Here is a 20451-nt window from a genome sequence, read left to right as displayed (position 1 = left end):
TAGTTGAGGGTATAATTTTATATTGGTTTCAGTCAATTGTCAATTTGTCTCTGGAAATTGTAAATTAGCTTCAATGTTTGAACATTTGATTCAGGAAACGAAAACTTTTTTTTACGTGAAATTGGAAATTTGACTTAGGAAATTTCACAATGTCTTAAGAGTTTATAAATCTTTTCAGTGAGGCGTAAGAAAACATATACATTTTGTTATCTTGAAGCAATTTTTTGTTTGATTTAAATATCTTTATTGAGTGAAGAACATTTTTCTTGATTGAAAGAACCTTTTTAATTGAATATTTACCTTTTTAATGAAGCTAATTTTATTTTTCCTTAAGCAACTTTTTCGATCAAATCAACCTTTTCTTTTTGTTTAAGCACTTATTTTTTAATGGAAAAAATATGTTTTAATTGAAGAAACTTTTTGTTGGATTTTCCTTTTTTTGGTATAATATCCGTTTTAATTTGAAATTTGTGCTTGATTTTTATTGTAGCATTTATTTGGGGTTTAAATTGTTTAATATTGATTGTTTATTTTGATTAAAGCAACTTTATATTTGGATTTAAAGATATGATATTTTTCTTGGATCAACCATATCTTGTTATTGATTGACATGTTTGCGTCTCACTGGTGGAGCTGGACGTGGAGACGCTGGAGCTGGAGACGCTGGAGGAGTCGCTGCCCGGCGAGGGAGTGTCTGCTCCGGGGGTCTCCCTCGCCGGCGTCTCTCCCTCCACCTGGACCTCCCCGTCGCTCCGGACCCCGGGACCCTCCTCGCAGCCGTTCAGGTTACTGAAGGTGATCCTGGCGTTCAGGATGTGGTAGAGCGGGATTTCTGCGGGAAAACACGTCAAAAACACGTCAAACGTCCTTTTTTTTTAATAGATCAAAAGTTGAATTGAACAAGTTTTTAGTTCCTTCCCACTTCCGCCCGCTTAAGCCCCTCCCCTTCCTGTCAACTCGCTCTTTAAAGGTAATGATTGACACCTGGAACTCTTACGATCAGATCTGCTGATTTGTCGCTTGATCTTGTCACTAAATTGAATTCACTTTTGATTCATTTATATTTTCTAATCATGATATATTGGATTTAAAAAATGGAAAAATACGAACTTTAATAAATGTTTTTGAATGTGCTTGATGTTGCATTTAAAAATATAAATATAAATTCGTAAAATAAAAAACAAAAAGTAGTTCATATCTTAAACTAAGCTTAAGTAAAATGATGTCTTTAAAATGGTAAATAGTATTTATCCTCAGGGTGGTGGTGGGCTGGAGCTGTCCCAGCTACATAGGGCGAGAGGCGTGGGGCAGGTCACTGAACTAGTCTTAACTGAATGTTTTTGGAATTTGGGAGGAAACTGGAGTGCCCAGAGTAAACGCAGAGCACCTTGGAGAGAAGCTATAAACTCCAGATATTCACATAAATTATTATTTTAAGTAAAGTGACTTTATAGAAAAGGGAAGGTATCAAGAAAAAAAGTACTTTATGTTATTGTGTTCACCAAAAAATTGAATTGAGCCTCGTAGTACGGTGGCCTGGAAGCGCAAATCAAATTGATTGAGAGTAAAAACTCTGTACTATAAATTTGTTTCAAAATCTTAATGCAAATTTACCAACTCATGATACAAATTTACGATTATATGAAATTGTAGTTTTCTTTGGAGTTTGTACATTTGTTTCACAGTTTGAAAATTTGCTTCTGAAAATATAAAACTTGTTTCAGAGTTTGAAAATTTGATTTAGGAAACTGGATATTGGTTTAAACGTTTGAAATTTTGACTCATGAAACTGAAGATTTGTGTCAGGAATTGAAATTGGTTTAAGATTTTTAATATTTACTTTCAGTGAATTGTAAAAAAAAACAAAAAACAGGAAATTGTGAATTTTGTTTGAATGTTTAACTTTGTATCAACAAATGGTAAACGTATTTCATCTAATAGTAAATGTGTCTCAGTAAACAACACTAAATGGTTCTGATTTTACAGAGTAAATGAAACAAAAACTCTGATACAACAAGTTTACAAGAATCTTTCAAAGCTGCGACTGTGACTCTCTGGTCGTCTCACATCAACTCTTTCATCCAAACCTCTTGATTCTCTCACCGATCTTGACGGGGAACCCCGGCGGCAGCCTCAGCGTGATGAAGTCCCTCAGTTTGGCGAACAGAGCGTTGGAGATCGCCATGAGGTCGATGATCGGAACCACTTGTTCGGCCAGAGACAGAGGGTGAGACTCGCACAGCCACAGCTTGGCCTTGAATCTGGTGAGTCGAGATATTAACGTAAGTATTATCAATACAGTGACATAAAGGGAAGGTGTCAAGAATAAAAGTACTTTTTTTGTTATTGCGTTTAACTTGAATTAAGCCTCGTAGTACGGTGGCCCGGAAGTGAAAATCCAATGTTCAAACTCTGAAACAAGATTACAGTTTCTTGAAAAAAATGCAAATGCAAATTTTCTTTTAATGTTTGTAGGAATTTTTAGTGTTTATTAATTTATTTAAGAGATTGAACATTTGCTTCTGGAAATTTGCTTCAGACTTTCACAAAACTGAAGATTTGTTTCAGGAAACTGAAAACATTTTTCATACAATTGGAAATTTGACTCTGGAAACTAGAAATTTGTTTTAGAATTTAAAAAATGTGCTTATTGAAATCTGATTCAGAGTTTGAAAATTTGATTTAGGAAACTGGATTTTTTTTAAGAGTTAATACTATTTTTTTAAATTTACCATTCACTGAAAAACATTTTTTTTTTACTTGTTTCAGAGTTTGAAAATTTGATTCCGGAAATTTGATTCAGAGTTTCACAAAACTGGGGATTTGTTTTAGGAATTGAAATTGGTTTAAGATTTTACAAATTTACGATTATATGAAATTGTAGTTTTCTTTGCAGTTTGTACATTTGTTTTTTAGTTTGTAAATTTGCTTCTGGAAATTAAAAAATTGATTTAGAGTTTGAAAATTGTCTATCTATCTATCTATCTATCTATCTATCTATCTATCTATCTATCTATCTATCTGTCTGTCTGTCTGTCTGTCTGTCTGTCTGTCTGTCTGTCTGTCTGTCTGTCTGTCTGTCTGTCTGTCTGTCTGTCTGTCTGTCTGTCTGTCTGTCTGTCTGTCTGTCTGTCTGTCTGTCTGTCTGTCTGTCTGTCTGTCTGTCTGTCTGTCTGTCTGTCTGTCTGTCTGTCTGTCTGTCTGTCTGTCTGTCTGTCTGTCTGTCTGTCTGACCATCGATCCATCCATCTATCAATCCGTCTGTCTGTCCGTCTATCTATCTATCTATCCTTCCGTCTGTCCATCCATCCATCTATCTATCTATCTATCTATCGATCTGTCTGTCCGTCTGACCATCCATCCGTCTATCTATCTATCCATCTGTCCGTCCGTCTGACCATCCATCCATCCATCTATCAATCCGTCCGTCTGTCTGTCCGTCTATCCATCTGTCCATCCATCCATCCGTCCATCTATCAATCTATCCATCCGTCCTTCCGTCTGTCCATCCATCCATCTATTAATCGATAAATCTGTCCGTCTGTCATCCATCCATCCATCCATCCATCCATCCATCCGTCCGTGTATCCGTCCGTCTATCTAACCATCCATCTGTTTTGTGTCTCTATTCCACATGTATTTCACTTCTAATCTCGTGTGTTTCTGCTGCGACTAAACGTGTTTCCTAAAATAGTTTCATGAGTCAGACGTTCACAAACCGCCAAGAGTCTAATTCAGTGACTGGATCTATAAATATTTTTGTTATTCGGGTCGAGAGCGTCACAGTCGCAGCAGGCCAAGCGTCTCGGTTCTGTGTCCGGTTCACCTCTGGGTCTTGGTGGTCAGCTGGCATGGGTGACCGATGTCCTTCAGGCCCGGCGACAGACCCGGGTTGAAGTATTCTTCTGCGGTCAAGGCCGAGGGGTTGGTCACTCCGGGGCTGGACATCTGAGTCACCAGAGCCTGCAGGGGAGAGATGGAGCGATGGAGGGATGGAGAGATGGAGTGATGAGAGATGGAGAGATGGAGTGATGAGAGATGGAGAGATGGAGTGATGGAGGGATGGAGAGATGGAGTGATGGAGAGATGGAGGGATGGAGAGATGGAGGGATGGAGAGATGGAGTGATGGAGAGATGGAGTGATGGAGAGATGGAGTGATGGAGGGATGGAGTGATGGAGAGATGGAGTGATGGAGGGATGGAGGGATGGAGAGATGGAGAGATGGAGGGATGGAGAGATGGAGAGATGGAGGGATGGAGTGATGGAGGGATGGAGGGATGGAGAGATGGAGAGATGGAGGGATGAGGGATGGAGTGATGGAGTGATGGAGAGATGGAGGGATGGAGGGATGGAGTGATGGAGAGATGGAGAGATGGAGGGGTAGAGGGATGGAGGGATGGAGTGATGGAGGGATGGAGGGATGGAGAGATGGAGTGATGGAGGGATGGAGAGATGGAGAGATGGAGAGAAGAGAAAGAATGAGTCAGACTCTCCTGCAGGAACAAAGACGTGATCGATGAAGAACGTCTCGCTGATCACATGATAATATTCTCTCTGTCGCCTTGTTCTCCAGCGAGAGACGATCCTGAATGATTCTGCCGTAACATTATGACCACCTTCTTGTTCACGTCTGAGTCAGACGCTTCTGTTCTCTACACGAGGCTGGTTCTGGTCCATACAGTTTGACCGGGTAGTAAAAGTACTAAAGATCCTTGAAGTCGTCGACTCTGACAACTTTAATCACATGAGGGGCCGCAGTCAAGGTCAAGGGCCCAAAACGACCCCCATTTTTCAAATTTTATATATTTTTCTCTTGTTGTAAATCTCTTGTATTTAATATTAATATGTAATCAAAGTTTCGTAAATAGGTCACTACTGAAATGTGTTTTTTCCACTATAACATCAACATTCAACAGCATCACATGGAAGTAAAATTCTCCTTTTTTTGGCTTTCAAATCACATTTCATTGTCATCTTAGTTATGGTTTATAATTTAATAAACTGTGTGAATAATCTTTTATTTATTTATTTACAATTTACATGCAAGTATTCAGTGTTTTTTGTTGTTGGGATTAAACGTCCAGCCACTAGATGGCAGCAGTCATTACATTCTCTGCAGCTAAAGGGAAAAATTGAAACCCTGCGCGATCCCAACTGAGGACGAGAGGATACAGTAACTCTAGCAGCTTTTAAAGCTGATGTTTGGACATATTTTGGTTTAAAAAAACAAATGAAAGCAGTTACGACTTCGTCAAGAGTCATGTGGTCTGTAAATACTACAACACCAGAGTCAAGTACTCGACAATACTACACATATACTGTATACTTGTTACTACAGCATCACAACACAAGAGTCAACTACTACACAATACTGCAAATATATCCTTGTTCCTACAGTATCACGATATATCGTATTGTTGCCACCTTACTGAGCATGAGAGGATACAGTAACTCTAGCAGCTTTTAAAGCTGATGTTTGGACATATTTTGGTTTGAAAACAAATGAAAGCAGTTACGACTTCGTCAAGAGTCATGTGGTCTGTAAATACTGCAACACCAGAGTCAAGTACTCGACAATACTACACATATATATACTTGTTACTACAGCTTCACAGTATATCGACTCGTATGACCAGATTCTTGCCAATACACACACCTTTAGATCACAATCGTTTACATTCATCTACTCTGACAAGTCACTTCTTAAAGGAAAACATTTGAACTGATTCACGACGATTCAGTGAAACCACATTTTCAAGGTCGTCTCCCGGTGAAGGAACTTCTTGTGAAGAACCGCTGGTGACTCACCGGGTTGTTTGGTCCCAGGTGCTGCTCGGCGATCCCGAGGAAGTTCTGCAGCGGAGTCTTCCCTCCTGCACAGAGCAGTTACACAACACATGACGTCACGATCTTATCGGATCACTGCGGCTCCATCTTTTAATCACCGTCTTCATCCGTCATGATGTCGGCCATCTTTGTTTTGCTCATTCAGACATACATGTATGAACTCAAAGCTCGGACATCCTTCGAGAGCCTGACATCTGAATAACTATTCTACTTTTTAAACACTGACCAACATTTTGGACATTGTTTTAAAATAATATTGGGTGTAATCGCTTTTCTTAGACTATATTAGAATATTCATTATGACAAAATGGATCAGAATAATGTGTTTAATTTATAAATAATTCACTGCATTAAAGCCATTTACACTTTCCTGCACAGTTTTTCCAACTAATCTTGAGTTTTATTTAATGTTTACAAGGTGCAAACAAATAATACAACACAGGTGAGGCTTTGAATCGATGATACTTTCTCATCAAAAAGACATATTCTGAATAATTATGACTTAACGGCTACAGATCATGTGTTTTTCAAGGTTTTTAAAGTAAACAATTACAGTTCAAAAATTATCACGGTCATATTTCTCTGTTTTATTTCAACATTATCATCAAGGATTTGTCATTTCGACTTCTTCAAGCTAATATTTGTGTCATTTTATGTGACATTTGTCAATATTATTACACAATAAATACACTATATATTGAGTTGTGTAGAAAGATGTAACTAAATGGGGTCAAACTCAATCAATTAAGGAGCCAAAATCTTTTCACAGACTCGATTCTGTATCGACTGAAAATGACTTGAACACTTATGTAAACAATATGTTTTATTTATTATTATTGTGTATTTTTCTGAATTATAAGGCATGTTAGCTTTTAGCTCGTTGAGCTAATGATTGACGAAGATGTTGTTTACGACGCCGGTGAGACTCGACTCGTCGGTGGTTTTTCACCGACAGTGTTTCTCGCTTCGAGCTCGGAGAACGAAGGAACAGATGGAGGTTTGACCCGGAGCTCACACATGTGTGACGCTTGATTCCGGCTGACGGCGACGATCTGCCGACTAATCCTGATTCATTCATGATCCGCACCAGAGAAGAGGAGGAAGACGTTCGAAGGGTTTGTGAGCGAGAGCCTGGGATGGTTTGGGCGACAGATAAGTCGTCAGGGAGACACTGATGGAGTCTGTCACGGCGGCGCCAGATGGGACTCTTCAGAGAAATGACATCTGTGGCTGAGCGTACCTTTGGTCTTGTTTTTGTTCTGGTCCGAGAGGTGGTCCGTCCTGGTCCTGGTGATCAGCTCCACGTTCGATGCTGCGTAAACCTTTGAATCAAGATTTTGTCCTTTAGTCTTAATCTGATTATACATGTTTTTTTGTTTTTTAAGAAATAATTTTATTAAATATTCTAGGAGGAAAAAAAGAATCGTAAATTATATATTTAAAAATGCAAATAAATTGTGTAAAATATTGTAAAAAATACCAATGAAAGGACAAAAAAAATGCAAATAAATTGTGTAAAATATTGTAAAAAATACCTATGAAAGGACAAAAGAAATGCAAATAAATTGTGTATAATATTGTAAAAATACCAATGAAAGGACAAAAAAAATGCAAATAAATTGTGTAAAATATTGTAAAAAATACCTATGAAAGGACAAAAGAAATGCAAATAAATTGTGTATAATATTGTAAAAAATACCAATGAAAGGCCAAAAAAATGCAAATAAATTGTGTAAAATATTGTAAAAAATACCTATGAAAGGACAAAAGAAATGCAAATAAATTGTGTATAATATTGTAAAAAATACCAATGAAAGGACAAAAGAAGTGCAAATAAATTGTGTATAATATTGTAAAAAATACCAATGAAAGGACAAAGAAAGTGCAAATAAATTGTGTATAATATTGTAAAAAATACCAATGAAAGGACAAAGAAAGTGCAAATAAATTGTGTAAGATAATGTAAAAAAAATACCAATGAAAGGACAAAAAAATGCAAATAAATTGTGTAAAATATTGTAAAAAATACCAATGAAAGGACAAAAAAAATGCAAATAAATTGTGTAAAATATTGTAAAAAATACCAATGAAAGGACAAAAAAAATGCAAATAAATTGTGTAAAATATTGTAAAAAATACCAATGAAAGGACAAAAAAAAATGCAAATAAATTGTGTAAAATATTGTAAAAAATACCTATGAAAGGACAAAAGAAATGCAAATAAATTGTGTATAATATTGTAAAAAATACCAATGAAAGGACAAAGAAAATGCAAATAAATTGTGTAAGATATTGTAAAAAAAATACCAATGAAAGGACAAAAAATTGCAAATAAATTGTGTAAAATATTGTAAAAAATACCAATGAAAGGACAAAAAAAATGCAAATAAATTGTGTAAAATATTGTAAAAAATACCAATGAAAGGACAAAGAAAATGCAAATAAATTGTGTAAATATTGTTAAAAAAAAATACCAATGAAAGGAAAAAAAAGCAAATAAATTGTGTAAAATATTGTAAAAAAAAATACCAATGAAAGGACAAAAAAATGCAAATAAATTGTGTAAAATATTGTAAAAAATACCAATGAAAGGACAAAAAAATGCAAATAAATTGTGTAAAATATTGTAAAAAATACTAATGAAAGGACAAAAACATGCAAATAAATTGTGTAAAATATTGATCTTTGACAAGTTCTATGTAGACTTTAACTAGTACATAAATAGTATTATTTTGACCTCGTGCTGGAACACGTAGATGGAGTCGGAGAAAAATGTTGAAACCAGGACACTTCTAAATTCGCTCTATGATGTCACACTATAATCACAGCGTATCGAACGTGTCCATTTAAAAAGATCCTGAAAGAGACACAAAAGACTCTCGCGGGTCTATTGTTGTCGGCGTCTGATGCTTGTCTTCTATTGATTCTCTTGCAAGATAGTCAAGGTCACTGTAGGGAATCAGTGACGAAAGATAATTAAAGGTCAACTAATGTGAAAACTCTCTTGACTCACATGTAGTAAATGTTCTTTCTCTCCAAGATGCAGTAAGTCCCTCATCATGACCATGTTTTCAACTTATTACTTTATAAAGTTGCTCTGAAATCTGGGCAAATGAGAGGTTACGAGAGTCCATTATGACGTAATAATGGCATTACTCTTCCTCCAGCCAGCTGTAATCACGCCCCGCTTTGTTTATACAACGAGTCCCTTGGAGTCGGAGACTTCCGGGATTGATGACGCGCAGTGACAAACCTCCATGCTTGACCAATCACAGCAGAGTGGGTGTGGTTATGGTAAACAAAATTTAATCTCCAGAAGAACAAAGTGTTTTCAGAGGGCGGAGCTTAAGATCATTTTCTAATGATAGATAGAATGAATAGAGTCACACAACACAACAACACACAGTCTTTGAAAACCATCTAAAACCATCTGTTTTTGTGTCGTTGATGTTGTAAAGTGGATCATCTGGACGTGTCATGTGACCCACCTTAGATTCGTACCCGTTCACCATCTCGGTTCTCTCGCTCCTCCAGCCCAAGATCCCAGATTTGTTCCTGAAACAGACGTTTCTAAAAGTTGATTCACTGAAGGTTTAAATCTGCTGAAGAGAGAAACACAAACCGACTGAACATCTCCACCCGAGCGCAGACCACCTTCAACTATTCTGTCAAAAACATCCTGGTGAACCAGACGAGAGTTTCATCTCCAGCCTCTCGTCAACACTTGTACACCAGCGTCCAGGTGGAGATGCTGAGGCGAGTGGATGAAGATGTTCTGACCGAGCGCTCGGCTGTAAAGCATCATAAACGGATCACCGGCTGGTTCGACTCCGGTGCTGACCACAGCAAACACTCGGGTGTGATGAGAACCATAAATAACCTCCTGGTCTTCATCGGCGTATAAAGAACCTTCTGTCGACTCTCACCGTCTGTTTTCTACTTCAGTGATGTTCATCCCTTCATTTATTTAAACGAAGATTCCGACTCATACTTCCTGCTAAAAAACATAGCTTTTTATTTCACCCGTTGTCTTCATTTTTTTTTCTCAATATATTGATTATACTGTATGAGAAACTCATTTTGTAATACAAATATATCCCTCCAGCCAGTCTCTCTCGCTATTAAAAAGTATTTAATTTGTCTCGTGAAATGTATAAGTTAATCTGTAACAATCTGGATGTTGTTTAAAATCCAACCAGGACAAATATTTAATATTCCTTTATTCTACAATAAATAATGAAGATTGTTCTTCTGGTCAAACTGACTGGTTTTGAATGAAGAATAAAGAATTAAAAGACGACAAAAAGCCGATTGACTTTACTCTAAGACAAACTAGCTGGAAATAAAATATAAGTTTGTTTATTACCTGGTGTTGCAAAGTTTAGTCAAGATATTAATTTAAATAAAACATTTAAATGTATACATTTTTTAATTTTAGGGATTCAAATGTATATGTACTGTAAATTCAATTTAAAAAACAATTTACACCAATTTAAAAGTCAATAAATTGTTATTTGAACGCGTTTGCAACCGAAAATGTAATATAATGCAAAATTTATTTGAAAAAAATACAAATAATAAAATATTAGGGAAAAAAAGTTTAAAAAAAAAGTTTTATTTTGTGTGTTTAATTATTTTTGAATTAATGCATTTAATAGTTTGGAAATTAAAAGGTTAAATTAAAATAAAAATATTAAATAAATAAAAAAAAGCATTTTTTTTCTAAATGAATAATCATTTTTTACACCGAGTTTGATTTTCTTTATTCCAATAATTAAAAGAAAATAATTTCTAAATTGCATTTTAATTCACAGCTTTCATACGTTCATGTAAAACCAGTTTAAAACTTAGAGCATGAGTTACAAAAAAAAAATTGATTTCTTATGAAGGAAAACGTTAGTAAAAAGTTAAGATGAAGACAATAACAAACATTTAAAAGTTAAAAGTTTTTTTTACTTTAGACATTACACTCAATATTAATCAATACATGTCTGAAGACACTAAAATGCACCAAATATTTTGACTTTTTAGAGAAAAAAAACAACCTTTAAATGTTAAAAATACATTATGAAAATGGAAAGTATAGAGAATTTGTTTTTCCACGTTTTTGAAAATGTTTTATCTCAAGTTAAAAAGTAGGAAATCATACGAAAATGGTTGGGATTGAAATTAAAATTTGATTAAAAATATAAAATGAGAAAGAACAGTTGGATAAAAAGACTTAAATGGATCTTTGTGTTGAAATATAAACTAAACAAATGAAAAATTCTCAACAGTTCATATGTAAATGTATGTTTTCAAGCATCTGTCATCAGTGTCCGACCTTTCGAAGGCGATGTTGCGAGTGTCCAGTTGAGTGGTGACCACGGGCGCCGACAGGCGGGCGGCGACCTGCTCGTCGCTGGGCTGTATCGCCCCCAGCAGACCCAGGCTGGCGCCGCTGCAGGCTCCACCTTTGGCCCGGCCCGGTGACAGCGCCGCCAGGGTGGACACGCACAGGGTCTCGCGGTACACCAGCTGCCGGTCGTGGTCCACCTCCATCACCTCCGCGTTAGCGTCTGTCGGTGGAGGACGAGACCATTAATCATGAAGATTTAATCAAGTTTCAGATTCATTTCAATCTCATTTACATGTTGAAGATCAGTTTCATGTGGGTTTAATTTTATTATTTCATAATCATAATCATAATCATAATCATAATTTTTTTGTTTTATTCTATTATCATTAATACATACTTACTTACATTTTTGTTATTATTATGATTATTATTTAGTATTGTTTTTGTTATTGTCTTTAATATTAGTATAAGTAACTATTCATCTTTTTTTAATTAAAAAATAAATTAATATATACTGTATATTTACTTCTCTTTGAGTACATTTCTAATTGCATAACATAATTGTTATTGTTATTGAAAGTCTCTGTATAATCTGTTTCTTATCTTAAACACTGACATCTTTAAAATAAATAATATAAATTAAAATAAATAAAAAAGACATGTGCTTCACCGCGACCGAAAAGAGTTTAGAGTTAAGAAAAAACGCTAATTTTTCCACTTCTTTGCAACACGTTTTTTTCACCCAAAACTGTTTTTCCTTTCATTTTCTGAACAGTAACACGGCAGTAATACAGCTAAATAAAATCAATTAAGATTTTTACATCTTATTGCATAAAGTCAGTTCTTTACGCTGCCGTCTCCACGGTCGCCATCAATTTATTGACTGTTCAAACTTTATTTTTCTCCTTTTTTTTAGCGACGCCAGCTCTTGGTACGTCTTGTCCTGCGAACTATCGTATGTCTCAGTAAATTTTGTCTTCATCGTTTTCCCGCACTTCCTGCTCGAGCGCCTCCTAGAGGCCGTAAACTAAAAGCATAGTTCATCCACAGCCTTGTGTAGTCGGTGTTTAAAGCAGTGATTGTTTCAAACAGTGTAGCTTCACCGTCTGACGTCGCCATGAGCCGCGAAATGTTTCCGTGTCGCTGACCTTGTCCTCTGAAGATGAAGCTCCTGTTTCCTCTCTGCCAGGTCATCTGTTCGAAGCCCATCAGCGTGGTGTCCACTCGGAGACTCTGGCCGCTCTTCCAGACCCGGTAGGTGTCGCTCGGGCAGATCCGGGACACCAGGGGCACTGAGGACGAACCATCAATCTTCATCTTCAGGTCACATCACAAGTTTCTCACTGATTTTAATGTAAAAGTAAATAACATTTTTGTCCAAATGTATTTGTTATTTATTTTCTTTGTTCTTCAAAACAGTCTCAGGCCCCTTTTTATCAGTCAAGGTTGTGGAAGGAACAATATATAAATATATATATATTTCGTAAACTGTCTCCAACAGGAAGTATGAGTCAGATTGTATCATAAAAACAAAGTGTTTTCAGTGGGCGGGGCTTACGATCATTTTCCAATGTCAATCATTTCAATGGAAAGACAAACACTCACTGATGATACAATAGAGTCACACATCTATTTAAGACACACTTAAATCATCACATTAGTTTAACTTAACTTAAATAGTGTGGTGGACAATGACCTTAATGGGACAGCAGGTGGCAGTAGCTCTCCCAAACTCACTTGCACAACACACGGCACGCACACAAGAACATCTCGTTCAATCAGTCTTTACTAAATCTGTTCCCATTTTCAACATTTCCCAAAAAAAAACTCATCTTGTTTCGGACACAAATACACATCTCTGAGGTTTTGAACATTATTATCATGGAGTTTGACGGCAGATGAAGACCGGATGAGCATCATGTTTCCCAGCGGGACGTTAACATGATTAGTTCTTACTGGTTTGGTCTGGATTGTTGCACTGACTGGAAATGACACACAAAATGGACTCACCCCAGCTGGTGAACTCCCACTTCATCTCCACGTAGAAGTCCTGGGCCTGCAGAGGGAGAACCTCATGGATCACGATGGAGGGGGATATCGTGGCGTCAGACTTGTTAATATGTTTGTTGACAGAAGGGAAGTATTTGGGTTATTATCATAGTAGTTACTGTATCCGGTGCGTGGTGAGATATTAATACCTTCAAACAAAAACGTTTTATTATGGTATTATATAGGAATACTTTGGTAATAAACAACACTTCTATTTCAGTGAATTTTAAATAATAATTCAGTTTTATATTTACTTTTATTTCAAGTCCAAGTAAGGTAAACAAAACCTAAATTGTTATGATACATGGTCTGCAATTACATTTCTGAAGGGGCCACATTCAAGTCGTGAGGGGCCGTGAAGCCAAAAGACAGGAGCGAAGAGCCGAGTTATACGGTGGCCCGGAAGGGCAAAAATAAATTTCCAAACTCAAAAAAAGATGATGGAAACTTTATATTTTTTAAATAATAGAACATTTTGACGCAAAATTAAATTAAATATTCTAATAAAATATGAATAAAGTTTCATTGAAAAATTATATAGAATTTCTTTTTGCTAAACATAGTCTCAATATGACTTAAAATATTATATATTATATTATATATATTAAGGAAAAATAAATATCTACATAAATGACTTAATAGAACAAAAATCCAAGAATAATTAAGTTTTAATAAATACAAATTAAAATTCTTAGTTGTCAAACTAAATCAACTCTAATCCATCGAATCGACATCATGATGAATGTGGTTCAGATCTTTGGCTTTCATTATCCACAGAAAGTCGAGTTCAGAATCTCTGACCATCAGAACTTTTTTCAAACGAATAAATCGAACCGACATCTTTGTCACCTTCTACTGTTCTGGACATCTGGTGGTTCTGATTCACCGGAAAACATGATGAATTATTCAGCGCCATCTGAGAACGTCTCCCTGGAGGACCTCGAACTAATTTGTAAAATATTAGATGTTGCTGAAGGGAATATTTCCTAAACTCTGATAGATAAGAATAACACTAACAACATGAATATTTGGTTTTGTAAAACAACAGGTCAGCGGCTCACTACTGGTTTGTAAACAGAAATATATTTGTTAACGGATTTCCTTTGAATTGATTCAGTTCTGTAAGGTCTTTTATTTTGAAAAAAAAAAGAAATACTTTTTTCTGAGACGTTTGCTTGTATCTTAATGTTTGTTAGTCAAGATCTAATATTAAATTATTATTAATTAAGTGTTTCAGTTCCCAAAGGTTTTTACCTCAATAGCTTTGACGTTGTATTTACAAAAACTGTGCTTGTAGGTATTTCTTGTTTTCTTTACTCTCTCAGTCAAAGCTTCTGCTGAATTAGATTGTTGTTTTAATTACGTTTTTTTTGTAGAAACAAGACTTTTAGATCATTATTCTTTAAGATTATATTCAATTATTTATAAAGAGATATTGATTAGTGCAAGTTTTTTGTATACAACTAGTTAAAATACTTGGCATTGCCCAGGTTTAAAAAAAAAAAAGGTGATATATAACCAAATCAAACTCTGCTGCTACACACTAACCGGAAATCACATGACAGCTTCTTCTTCTACTACTATTTAACGATGTTTCAACCAGCTGTTTGAACGCTATCGCCACCTGCTGGCAGCACGTTTTGCAACTTTGGAAAAATAAATAAAGAAAAAATATGAGAATCGAAATATTCCCGAGATATTTAAGCTGGTATCAGCACCGAATACGTGTCGTCCTTCTACTGCTGCTGAAAATGCACCTGTAAGTAAATGAATATATATATATATATATATATATATATATATATATATATATATATGACGTAACTTCCGTTTAAAACGTCACTAAGATGGCAGCCGTTTAGGGTATATAGTGTCCATCGATCCATACTCAGTTTTGTGGGCGTGTTAGTACGCCAATTTAGTGTGCATGGCGCACTAAATTTCGCATACTAAGAATTGAGACGCACTAACGCACTAAAAATACTAACTTTGAGTACGCAAGTATGCGATTTGAGACACAGCACTGGAGTTTCAGGGGTGAGTTTGAAATTTACGTGAGTCCTTGAATGCAACTTATGTTTTTGTGACCAATCAGAGCAGAGTGGGCGTGTTTGCTTGGACGAGATTTCTTCCCACTCATTTTAAGTGGGCGGGGCTTAAGCCTATTTTCTAATGTAAATATCTTTATTAAATGAGAGTTTTGTGCAAAAAGAAACATAGCGATGAGTATAATAGAGGTCCTAGAACAATTTAAGACGCACTTAAATCAGCACATTAGGTGCCCTTTAAAAGAAAGTGAAATTCTGGAAATATTACTTGTTTATTATGTAATATATAAGGTTTATATGTCATAATTTGGACATGTTTCATATATATATATATATATATATATACAGGTTTTCTATATGTAGACTCTCTGTGCATGTTTTTCTTCTGAGTTTCCTAGACTCTGAGAAGTGTCTCCGACTCTTCTAAAAAAAGTGCATGTGAGTGTTTGTGTGAAATCCCACTTGGCTCAGTCTCTCCAGCAGGACGGGGATGCCCGCCAGCCTCTTGGCAGTCCTCTGGTAGTCACGGTAACGGAGCACCAGACGCACCAGCTCGGGGTCCCTGGTGCTCACCGCCTCCTGAAGAACTGAGAGGGCGAAAAGGAAAAAAAGAGGGTAAAGTAAAGCCAATCACTCCGACTTCATCTTAAATTTATGTGCGAGAGCGATTTAGAGGCGAGGTCAGAGGGAGCCTCGTGGAGCTTGTTCCCGCCGAGCTGCCATCACTCTCCGGGCGACGCTCTCCATCCTACAGGCTGTTCTACACTTCCAGGACCGATGTTCTCTCTCAGAGTCGTTAAGTGCGATGATCACCATGTTCAAGGTTAAGATTTAATTGATCTCGCACTCTATTTATGTCCCTCGCCGGGTTTCCATCTGCAAGAGTGAAAATAAATGATGTTCGCACTCGAGCAGCCGCGACTAAACTTAACAATGGCTTTCTAAAATGGAGCTTCTGGGGAAGAGCTGCTTTGCAAAATGAGATCTTTACAAATGTATAACCTTTTGAAAAACTGTGGCTTTAATGTCCTTTAATAACGTGCACGATTATTTGTTTATTTTACAAAGAGAACATATCATTCACAAATGAAAGTGTGACGTTTTAACCCTTTTTTACTTCCTAAATCAACTTGTTTCTTCTGAAATGACATAGAAATCTGACTAAATCCTAGTTTTTCTAGCTTCATATTAGCTTGTTACACTTTTTTTTACTAAAGAGGGAGTAACTGCAGTTGCGCTATAAAACCACTAGAGGCTTGTGTCCCCAATGAAACACCAACTAATCCTATTACAGCAAAGCCCTTCTAGTAGTTATCAGACAAGAAAATTAAATATTCTTGTAGACCCACGTCAAATAGGTACTAAATTATAGCCAAAATAACATATACATCAAACAACTTCCTTTAACATATATTCTGGACTATAATGCATATATAATTTTCTTATAAATTGTAGGAAGCCCTATTTATTAATTTCTTAATTAAGTTTGTCAATTTTACTAACTGACCTCAAACCGGTTTCACTTGGAACACAATGCTCAAAAATCTATCAAAAATATTGGTAAAACTCACTGCCACTGTAGTATTATTTTACAAGGATCCATAGGAATAAGCGTCGGAGTATTATTACGCTCTCTATTTTTGTTTTGTAATTTCTGTAAATTTCAAACCCTGTGCGATAAACATGTTACGTATTAAAGCAATTGTTGTACTTGTTGTATCTTTTAACAAACTTTTATAAATGCTCCTGAGTAGTCGCCGTCAAAGGCTCAAAACTTTATTGACACCAAAGTGCAACATTCAGCATCACATGACCAAGACACACACGCCTCATTGGTCAACAGTAGATCCGCACTGCTTAAGGTAAGGTAAGGTAAGGTTGGTGAAAAATGAACGCGGAGGACAAAAAAAAACAACATGTGGACGTTGACACCTCTGCTTCATATACTGACAAACATTAAATAAGTAAAAAATAAATCCCCAAAATCATTTCCACCTTCTGTGGTGAATGCTATACCATGTTTAATTTAAATTCAAAAGCGACACAAAAAGGAATATAACTTCTAACCATGATCAGATTTTCAGCCAAAAGTATTCTACATTTAAAGTTGACACTTGATAGGTTGTCAGTTGAAGACTACTACATTCAAGCTGTCTTAATTTGTTCCGTATATAATTTAGTTTATATTCGTACCCACAGTGATCTTCACTTATGTTGTTTTCTTTTGAAAGGTAATGTACACGCCTGGAACCAATCGATGCTCCTGGAGACACTACTTAAGCTCCCTTGTTCCAGTCCGTGGTGTCAGATCGTAACAAATCCTTCTGGGTAAAGTAAAGCTCTCTACTGTTTGCTCCTGTAGGTTTTGTTTCTGAACCTCAACACTCTAAATTTAAATGTTCTTCCTTTGAGTGTGTTTTGACTGCGACTTAATTACCAGTTCATATTTTATTTTTGTTTATTCCCCTGAGAGCTCTGTTCTGTAGCTTCCCGTGATTGCCTCTTGTTTGCGTCTGGTTTTTGTTCCTACTCTCCTGGTTGTCGCCCTTGTTTCTCCTTCTCGCCAGTTGATGAGTTGTTTTTGTAATCGCAGCTTAATTACACGTTCATTATGTCCTATGATAATGTGGGGAAGAGACAAAGACATTTTTCAGAGAATGCAAATCCACAAATTCAAATCTCTGTTATGAACTGAAGTATCTGTTTATAATCGCCTGAGGCAAGAGACTCAATTTCATGAAATGTTTTTTTTTTTGTGTTACATGGACCTGATAATTACAGTGTCAAAAGCTTCACACTTAATTTATGCCACTTCCTGGCAACTTATTATAAGGTGTGAGCGCCTTTGGGATTAGTGACGTCTTTTCAACAACTTGACCCTCGAGGTACGAGCACATTTTTTTGTATAAAGAAAAGTCTAATGTTAACATTTTACAGCTGCTGTGCATTAAAGACACCAAACAACCTTATGACCCTTTAAAAAATAAATGCATTCTGATTTGCAAACTACCTCATTTTTGTTCCATGAGAAATGCCCTAAAACTGTATTGTGACAGTGAATATAAGTATGAATTATTGTGGTTCATTTTAAAAAACGTTTTTGCTTTTAAGAGCTTGAAGGTGCAGAATAACAAATGGTGTGCTTGTTACGGAAACAGCAGAACAAGTTAAGATATCAGTTACTCTTGGGGTTTGCAACCCATTCTTAGTTCTTGCGGATCAGTTTAACGTGAGATTATACTCAGGGACAAAACCTTCAGATAAAAAATGTTTGTGTAAAGTTTGTGTTTCACTTATTTTCACTCGTTTACAGTTTATTTTTTGGAGGAAACTTGACTGAAATAAGTGTCTTTACGTGTCAAGAGTCACAGACTAATGTTACTTCAGAGAAAATAGCATTTTTTTTCAAAATGAAACACCTTTTAGACAGAAATTATCAATAAATAACAATTTTTCTTTCTGTGCATACAAATAAATGCCTCACTAACCGTCGCCCAGACCAGGAGTTGGGGATCATTGTTATAAAGGACCCCTTCAGTCATGTATCAGCAAGCACTCTGAACTGAAGGAATGATGACGTTAATAGCATTTCATTAATTTATCGGACTTCTGGGAAGTATATTTTAAATTTTGACTTGAAGTTTACAAATTTCTCTGTCTATTATTTAAAGAGTCTTTAGTGATGCTTGACTAAAGATGAAATCTGTGATTAAAATATATATATATACAAGCAACTACATTTTAAATTCAAAAGTCCAACCTCCTTTCTTCAGACTCCCCCTCTAAACTATGCCCCTGCAACCAGTCATTTTGGGCCCCAAAGAAAAGTTGATTGGATTGATTGTAGCTACTTATATAGGAACAAAAAAAAAAACTCTTAACAAGAGCGTGTAAAAAAAACTCTCCTGACTCACTCACATGTTTCAAATGTTGAAGTCTTCTTTCTCTCCAAGATGCAGTAAGTTCCTCATCATGACCATGTTTTGAAAGTTACTTTACAAAATTGCTCTGAAATCCAGGCGAACTAGAGGTTACGAGAGCCCACTAAGACGTAATACTGGCTTCACTCCTCCTACAGCCAGCTGTAATCACGCCCTGCTTTGTTTATACAACGAGTCTCTCGGAGAAAGAGACCGGGATTGATGACACACGGTGACAAACCTTGACATTTGACCAATCACAGCAGAGTGGGTGTGATATGGTAAACAAGATTTCACCTCCAGAAAAACAGTGTTTTCAGTGGGTGGAGCTGAAGATAATTTTCTAATATTTCACTCAAAAAATTGTTCTGTACAAACAGACACACACTGATGATACAATAGAGGTCCAGGATGAATTAAATCAACAAATTTGTTTTCCTTTAAGGTTCAATTTTCTGGAAACTAATCATCCTCAGATCCAACAAAAAACAGATTATTTGTTCTTCCCTTTGTAAGAAGCGGCGTTATTGCCGTGAAAAAATGTGAAACGTAAAAGTCGATAACACATTTCCACACAAGGAAAGCGAGGACGGTTTCGTGAATTCGGTGATTACTTCCAAAGGACGCCACAAGGGACCCCGGTGTGCGATAAGGATGACTAATTGTCTCCAGCGTTATCTGCAGGTTTACTGTGAATGTATTTCACAACAAATCCACGGCTGCCTCGTGCTGCTGCAGCACATATATGTGTACGTCACAACAACAAACAACACTCACCGGTCCATCCGTTACGGTTCTCTTTGCTGACATCGGCTCCGTGCAGTAGAAGGACTTTGGCACAGTCAAGGTGGCCCAGGGTCACGGCCAGGTGAAGGGGCGTCCGACCTCGAGGGTCCAGCGTCTCCAAATCGGTCTGTTGGGCGAGGAAAGGGGAAGAATGTGATTTTAGATACAAGACGAAGCAACTTTTAGGAGACTCTGAGGCAAAAATAAGTTAGTAAGTAAGTAAGTAATTTGTATTTATATAGCGCTTTTCCAGACCAGGGTCGCAAAGAGCTTGAACAATAAAAATAATACTCAATAAAATATATACTTTAAAGGTAAGGTCAAATAAAAACGCTTTAAGATGTTTCTTGAAGGAGTCAGTAGATCATCAAACACAGAGATGGTTCCAAAGCTTAGGAGCAACAGTCTGGAAGGATTTCTCTCCTCTGGTCCTGAACCGTGTTCAGGAACCATCAGTAGATT

General features: G+C 36.4%; 1 protein-coding gene across 1 annotated transcript in view; it reads right to left on the bottom strand.

The window, feature by feature from the left end:
• The window catches only part of ankrd13b (ankyrin repeat domain 13B), a 41112-nt gene that overhangs the window by 4414 nt on the left and 16247 nt on the right, over window positions 1–20451 (bottom strand). Inside the window, exons 2-12 of the mRNA XM_087796476.1 lie at window positions 19981–20116; window positions 15746–15870; window positions 13197–13242; window positions 12335–12478; window positions 11172–11406; window positions 9337–9403; window positions 7089–7170; window positions 5810–5874; window positions 3827–3963; window positions 2104–2261; window positions 626–832 (exon numbers count right to left, since the gene is read on the bottom strand). Of these exons, the coding sequence (XP_087652602.1) occupies window positions 626–832; window positions 2104–2261; window positions 3827–3963; window positions 5810–5874; window positions 7089–7170; window positions 9337–9403; window positions 11172–11406; window positions 12335–12478; window positions 13197–13242; window positions 15746–15870; window positions 19981–20116 (1402 nt within the window). The remainder of the gene's footprint in view (window positions 1–625; window positions 833–2103; window positions 2262–3826; window positions 3964–5809; window positions 5875–7088; window positions 7171–9336; window positions 9404–11171; window positions 11407–12334; window positions 12479–13196; window positions 13243–15745; window positions 15871–19980; window positions 20117–20451) is intronic.

This window comes from Callionymus lyra, chromosome 7 (genome assembly GCF_982586985.1).
Source record: "Callionymus lyra chromosome 7, fCalLyr1.hap1.1, whole genome shotgun sequence".
Taxonomy (NCBI): Eukaryota; Metazoa; Chordata; class Actinopteri; order Syngnathiformes; family Callionymidae; genus Callionymus; species Callionymus lyra.
This window is presented reverse-complemented; position numbering and strand designations above follow the sequence as displayed.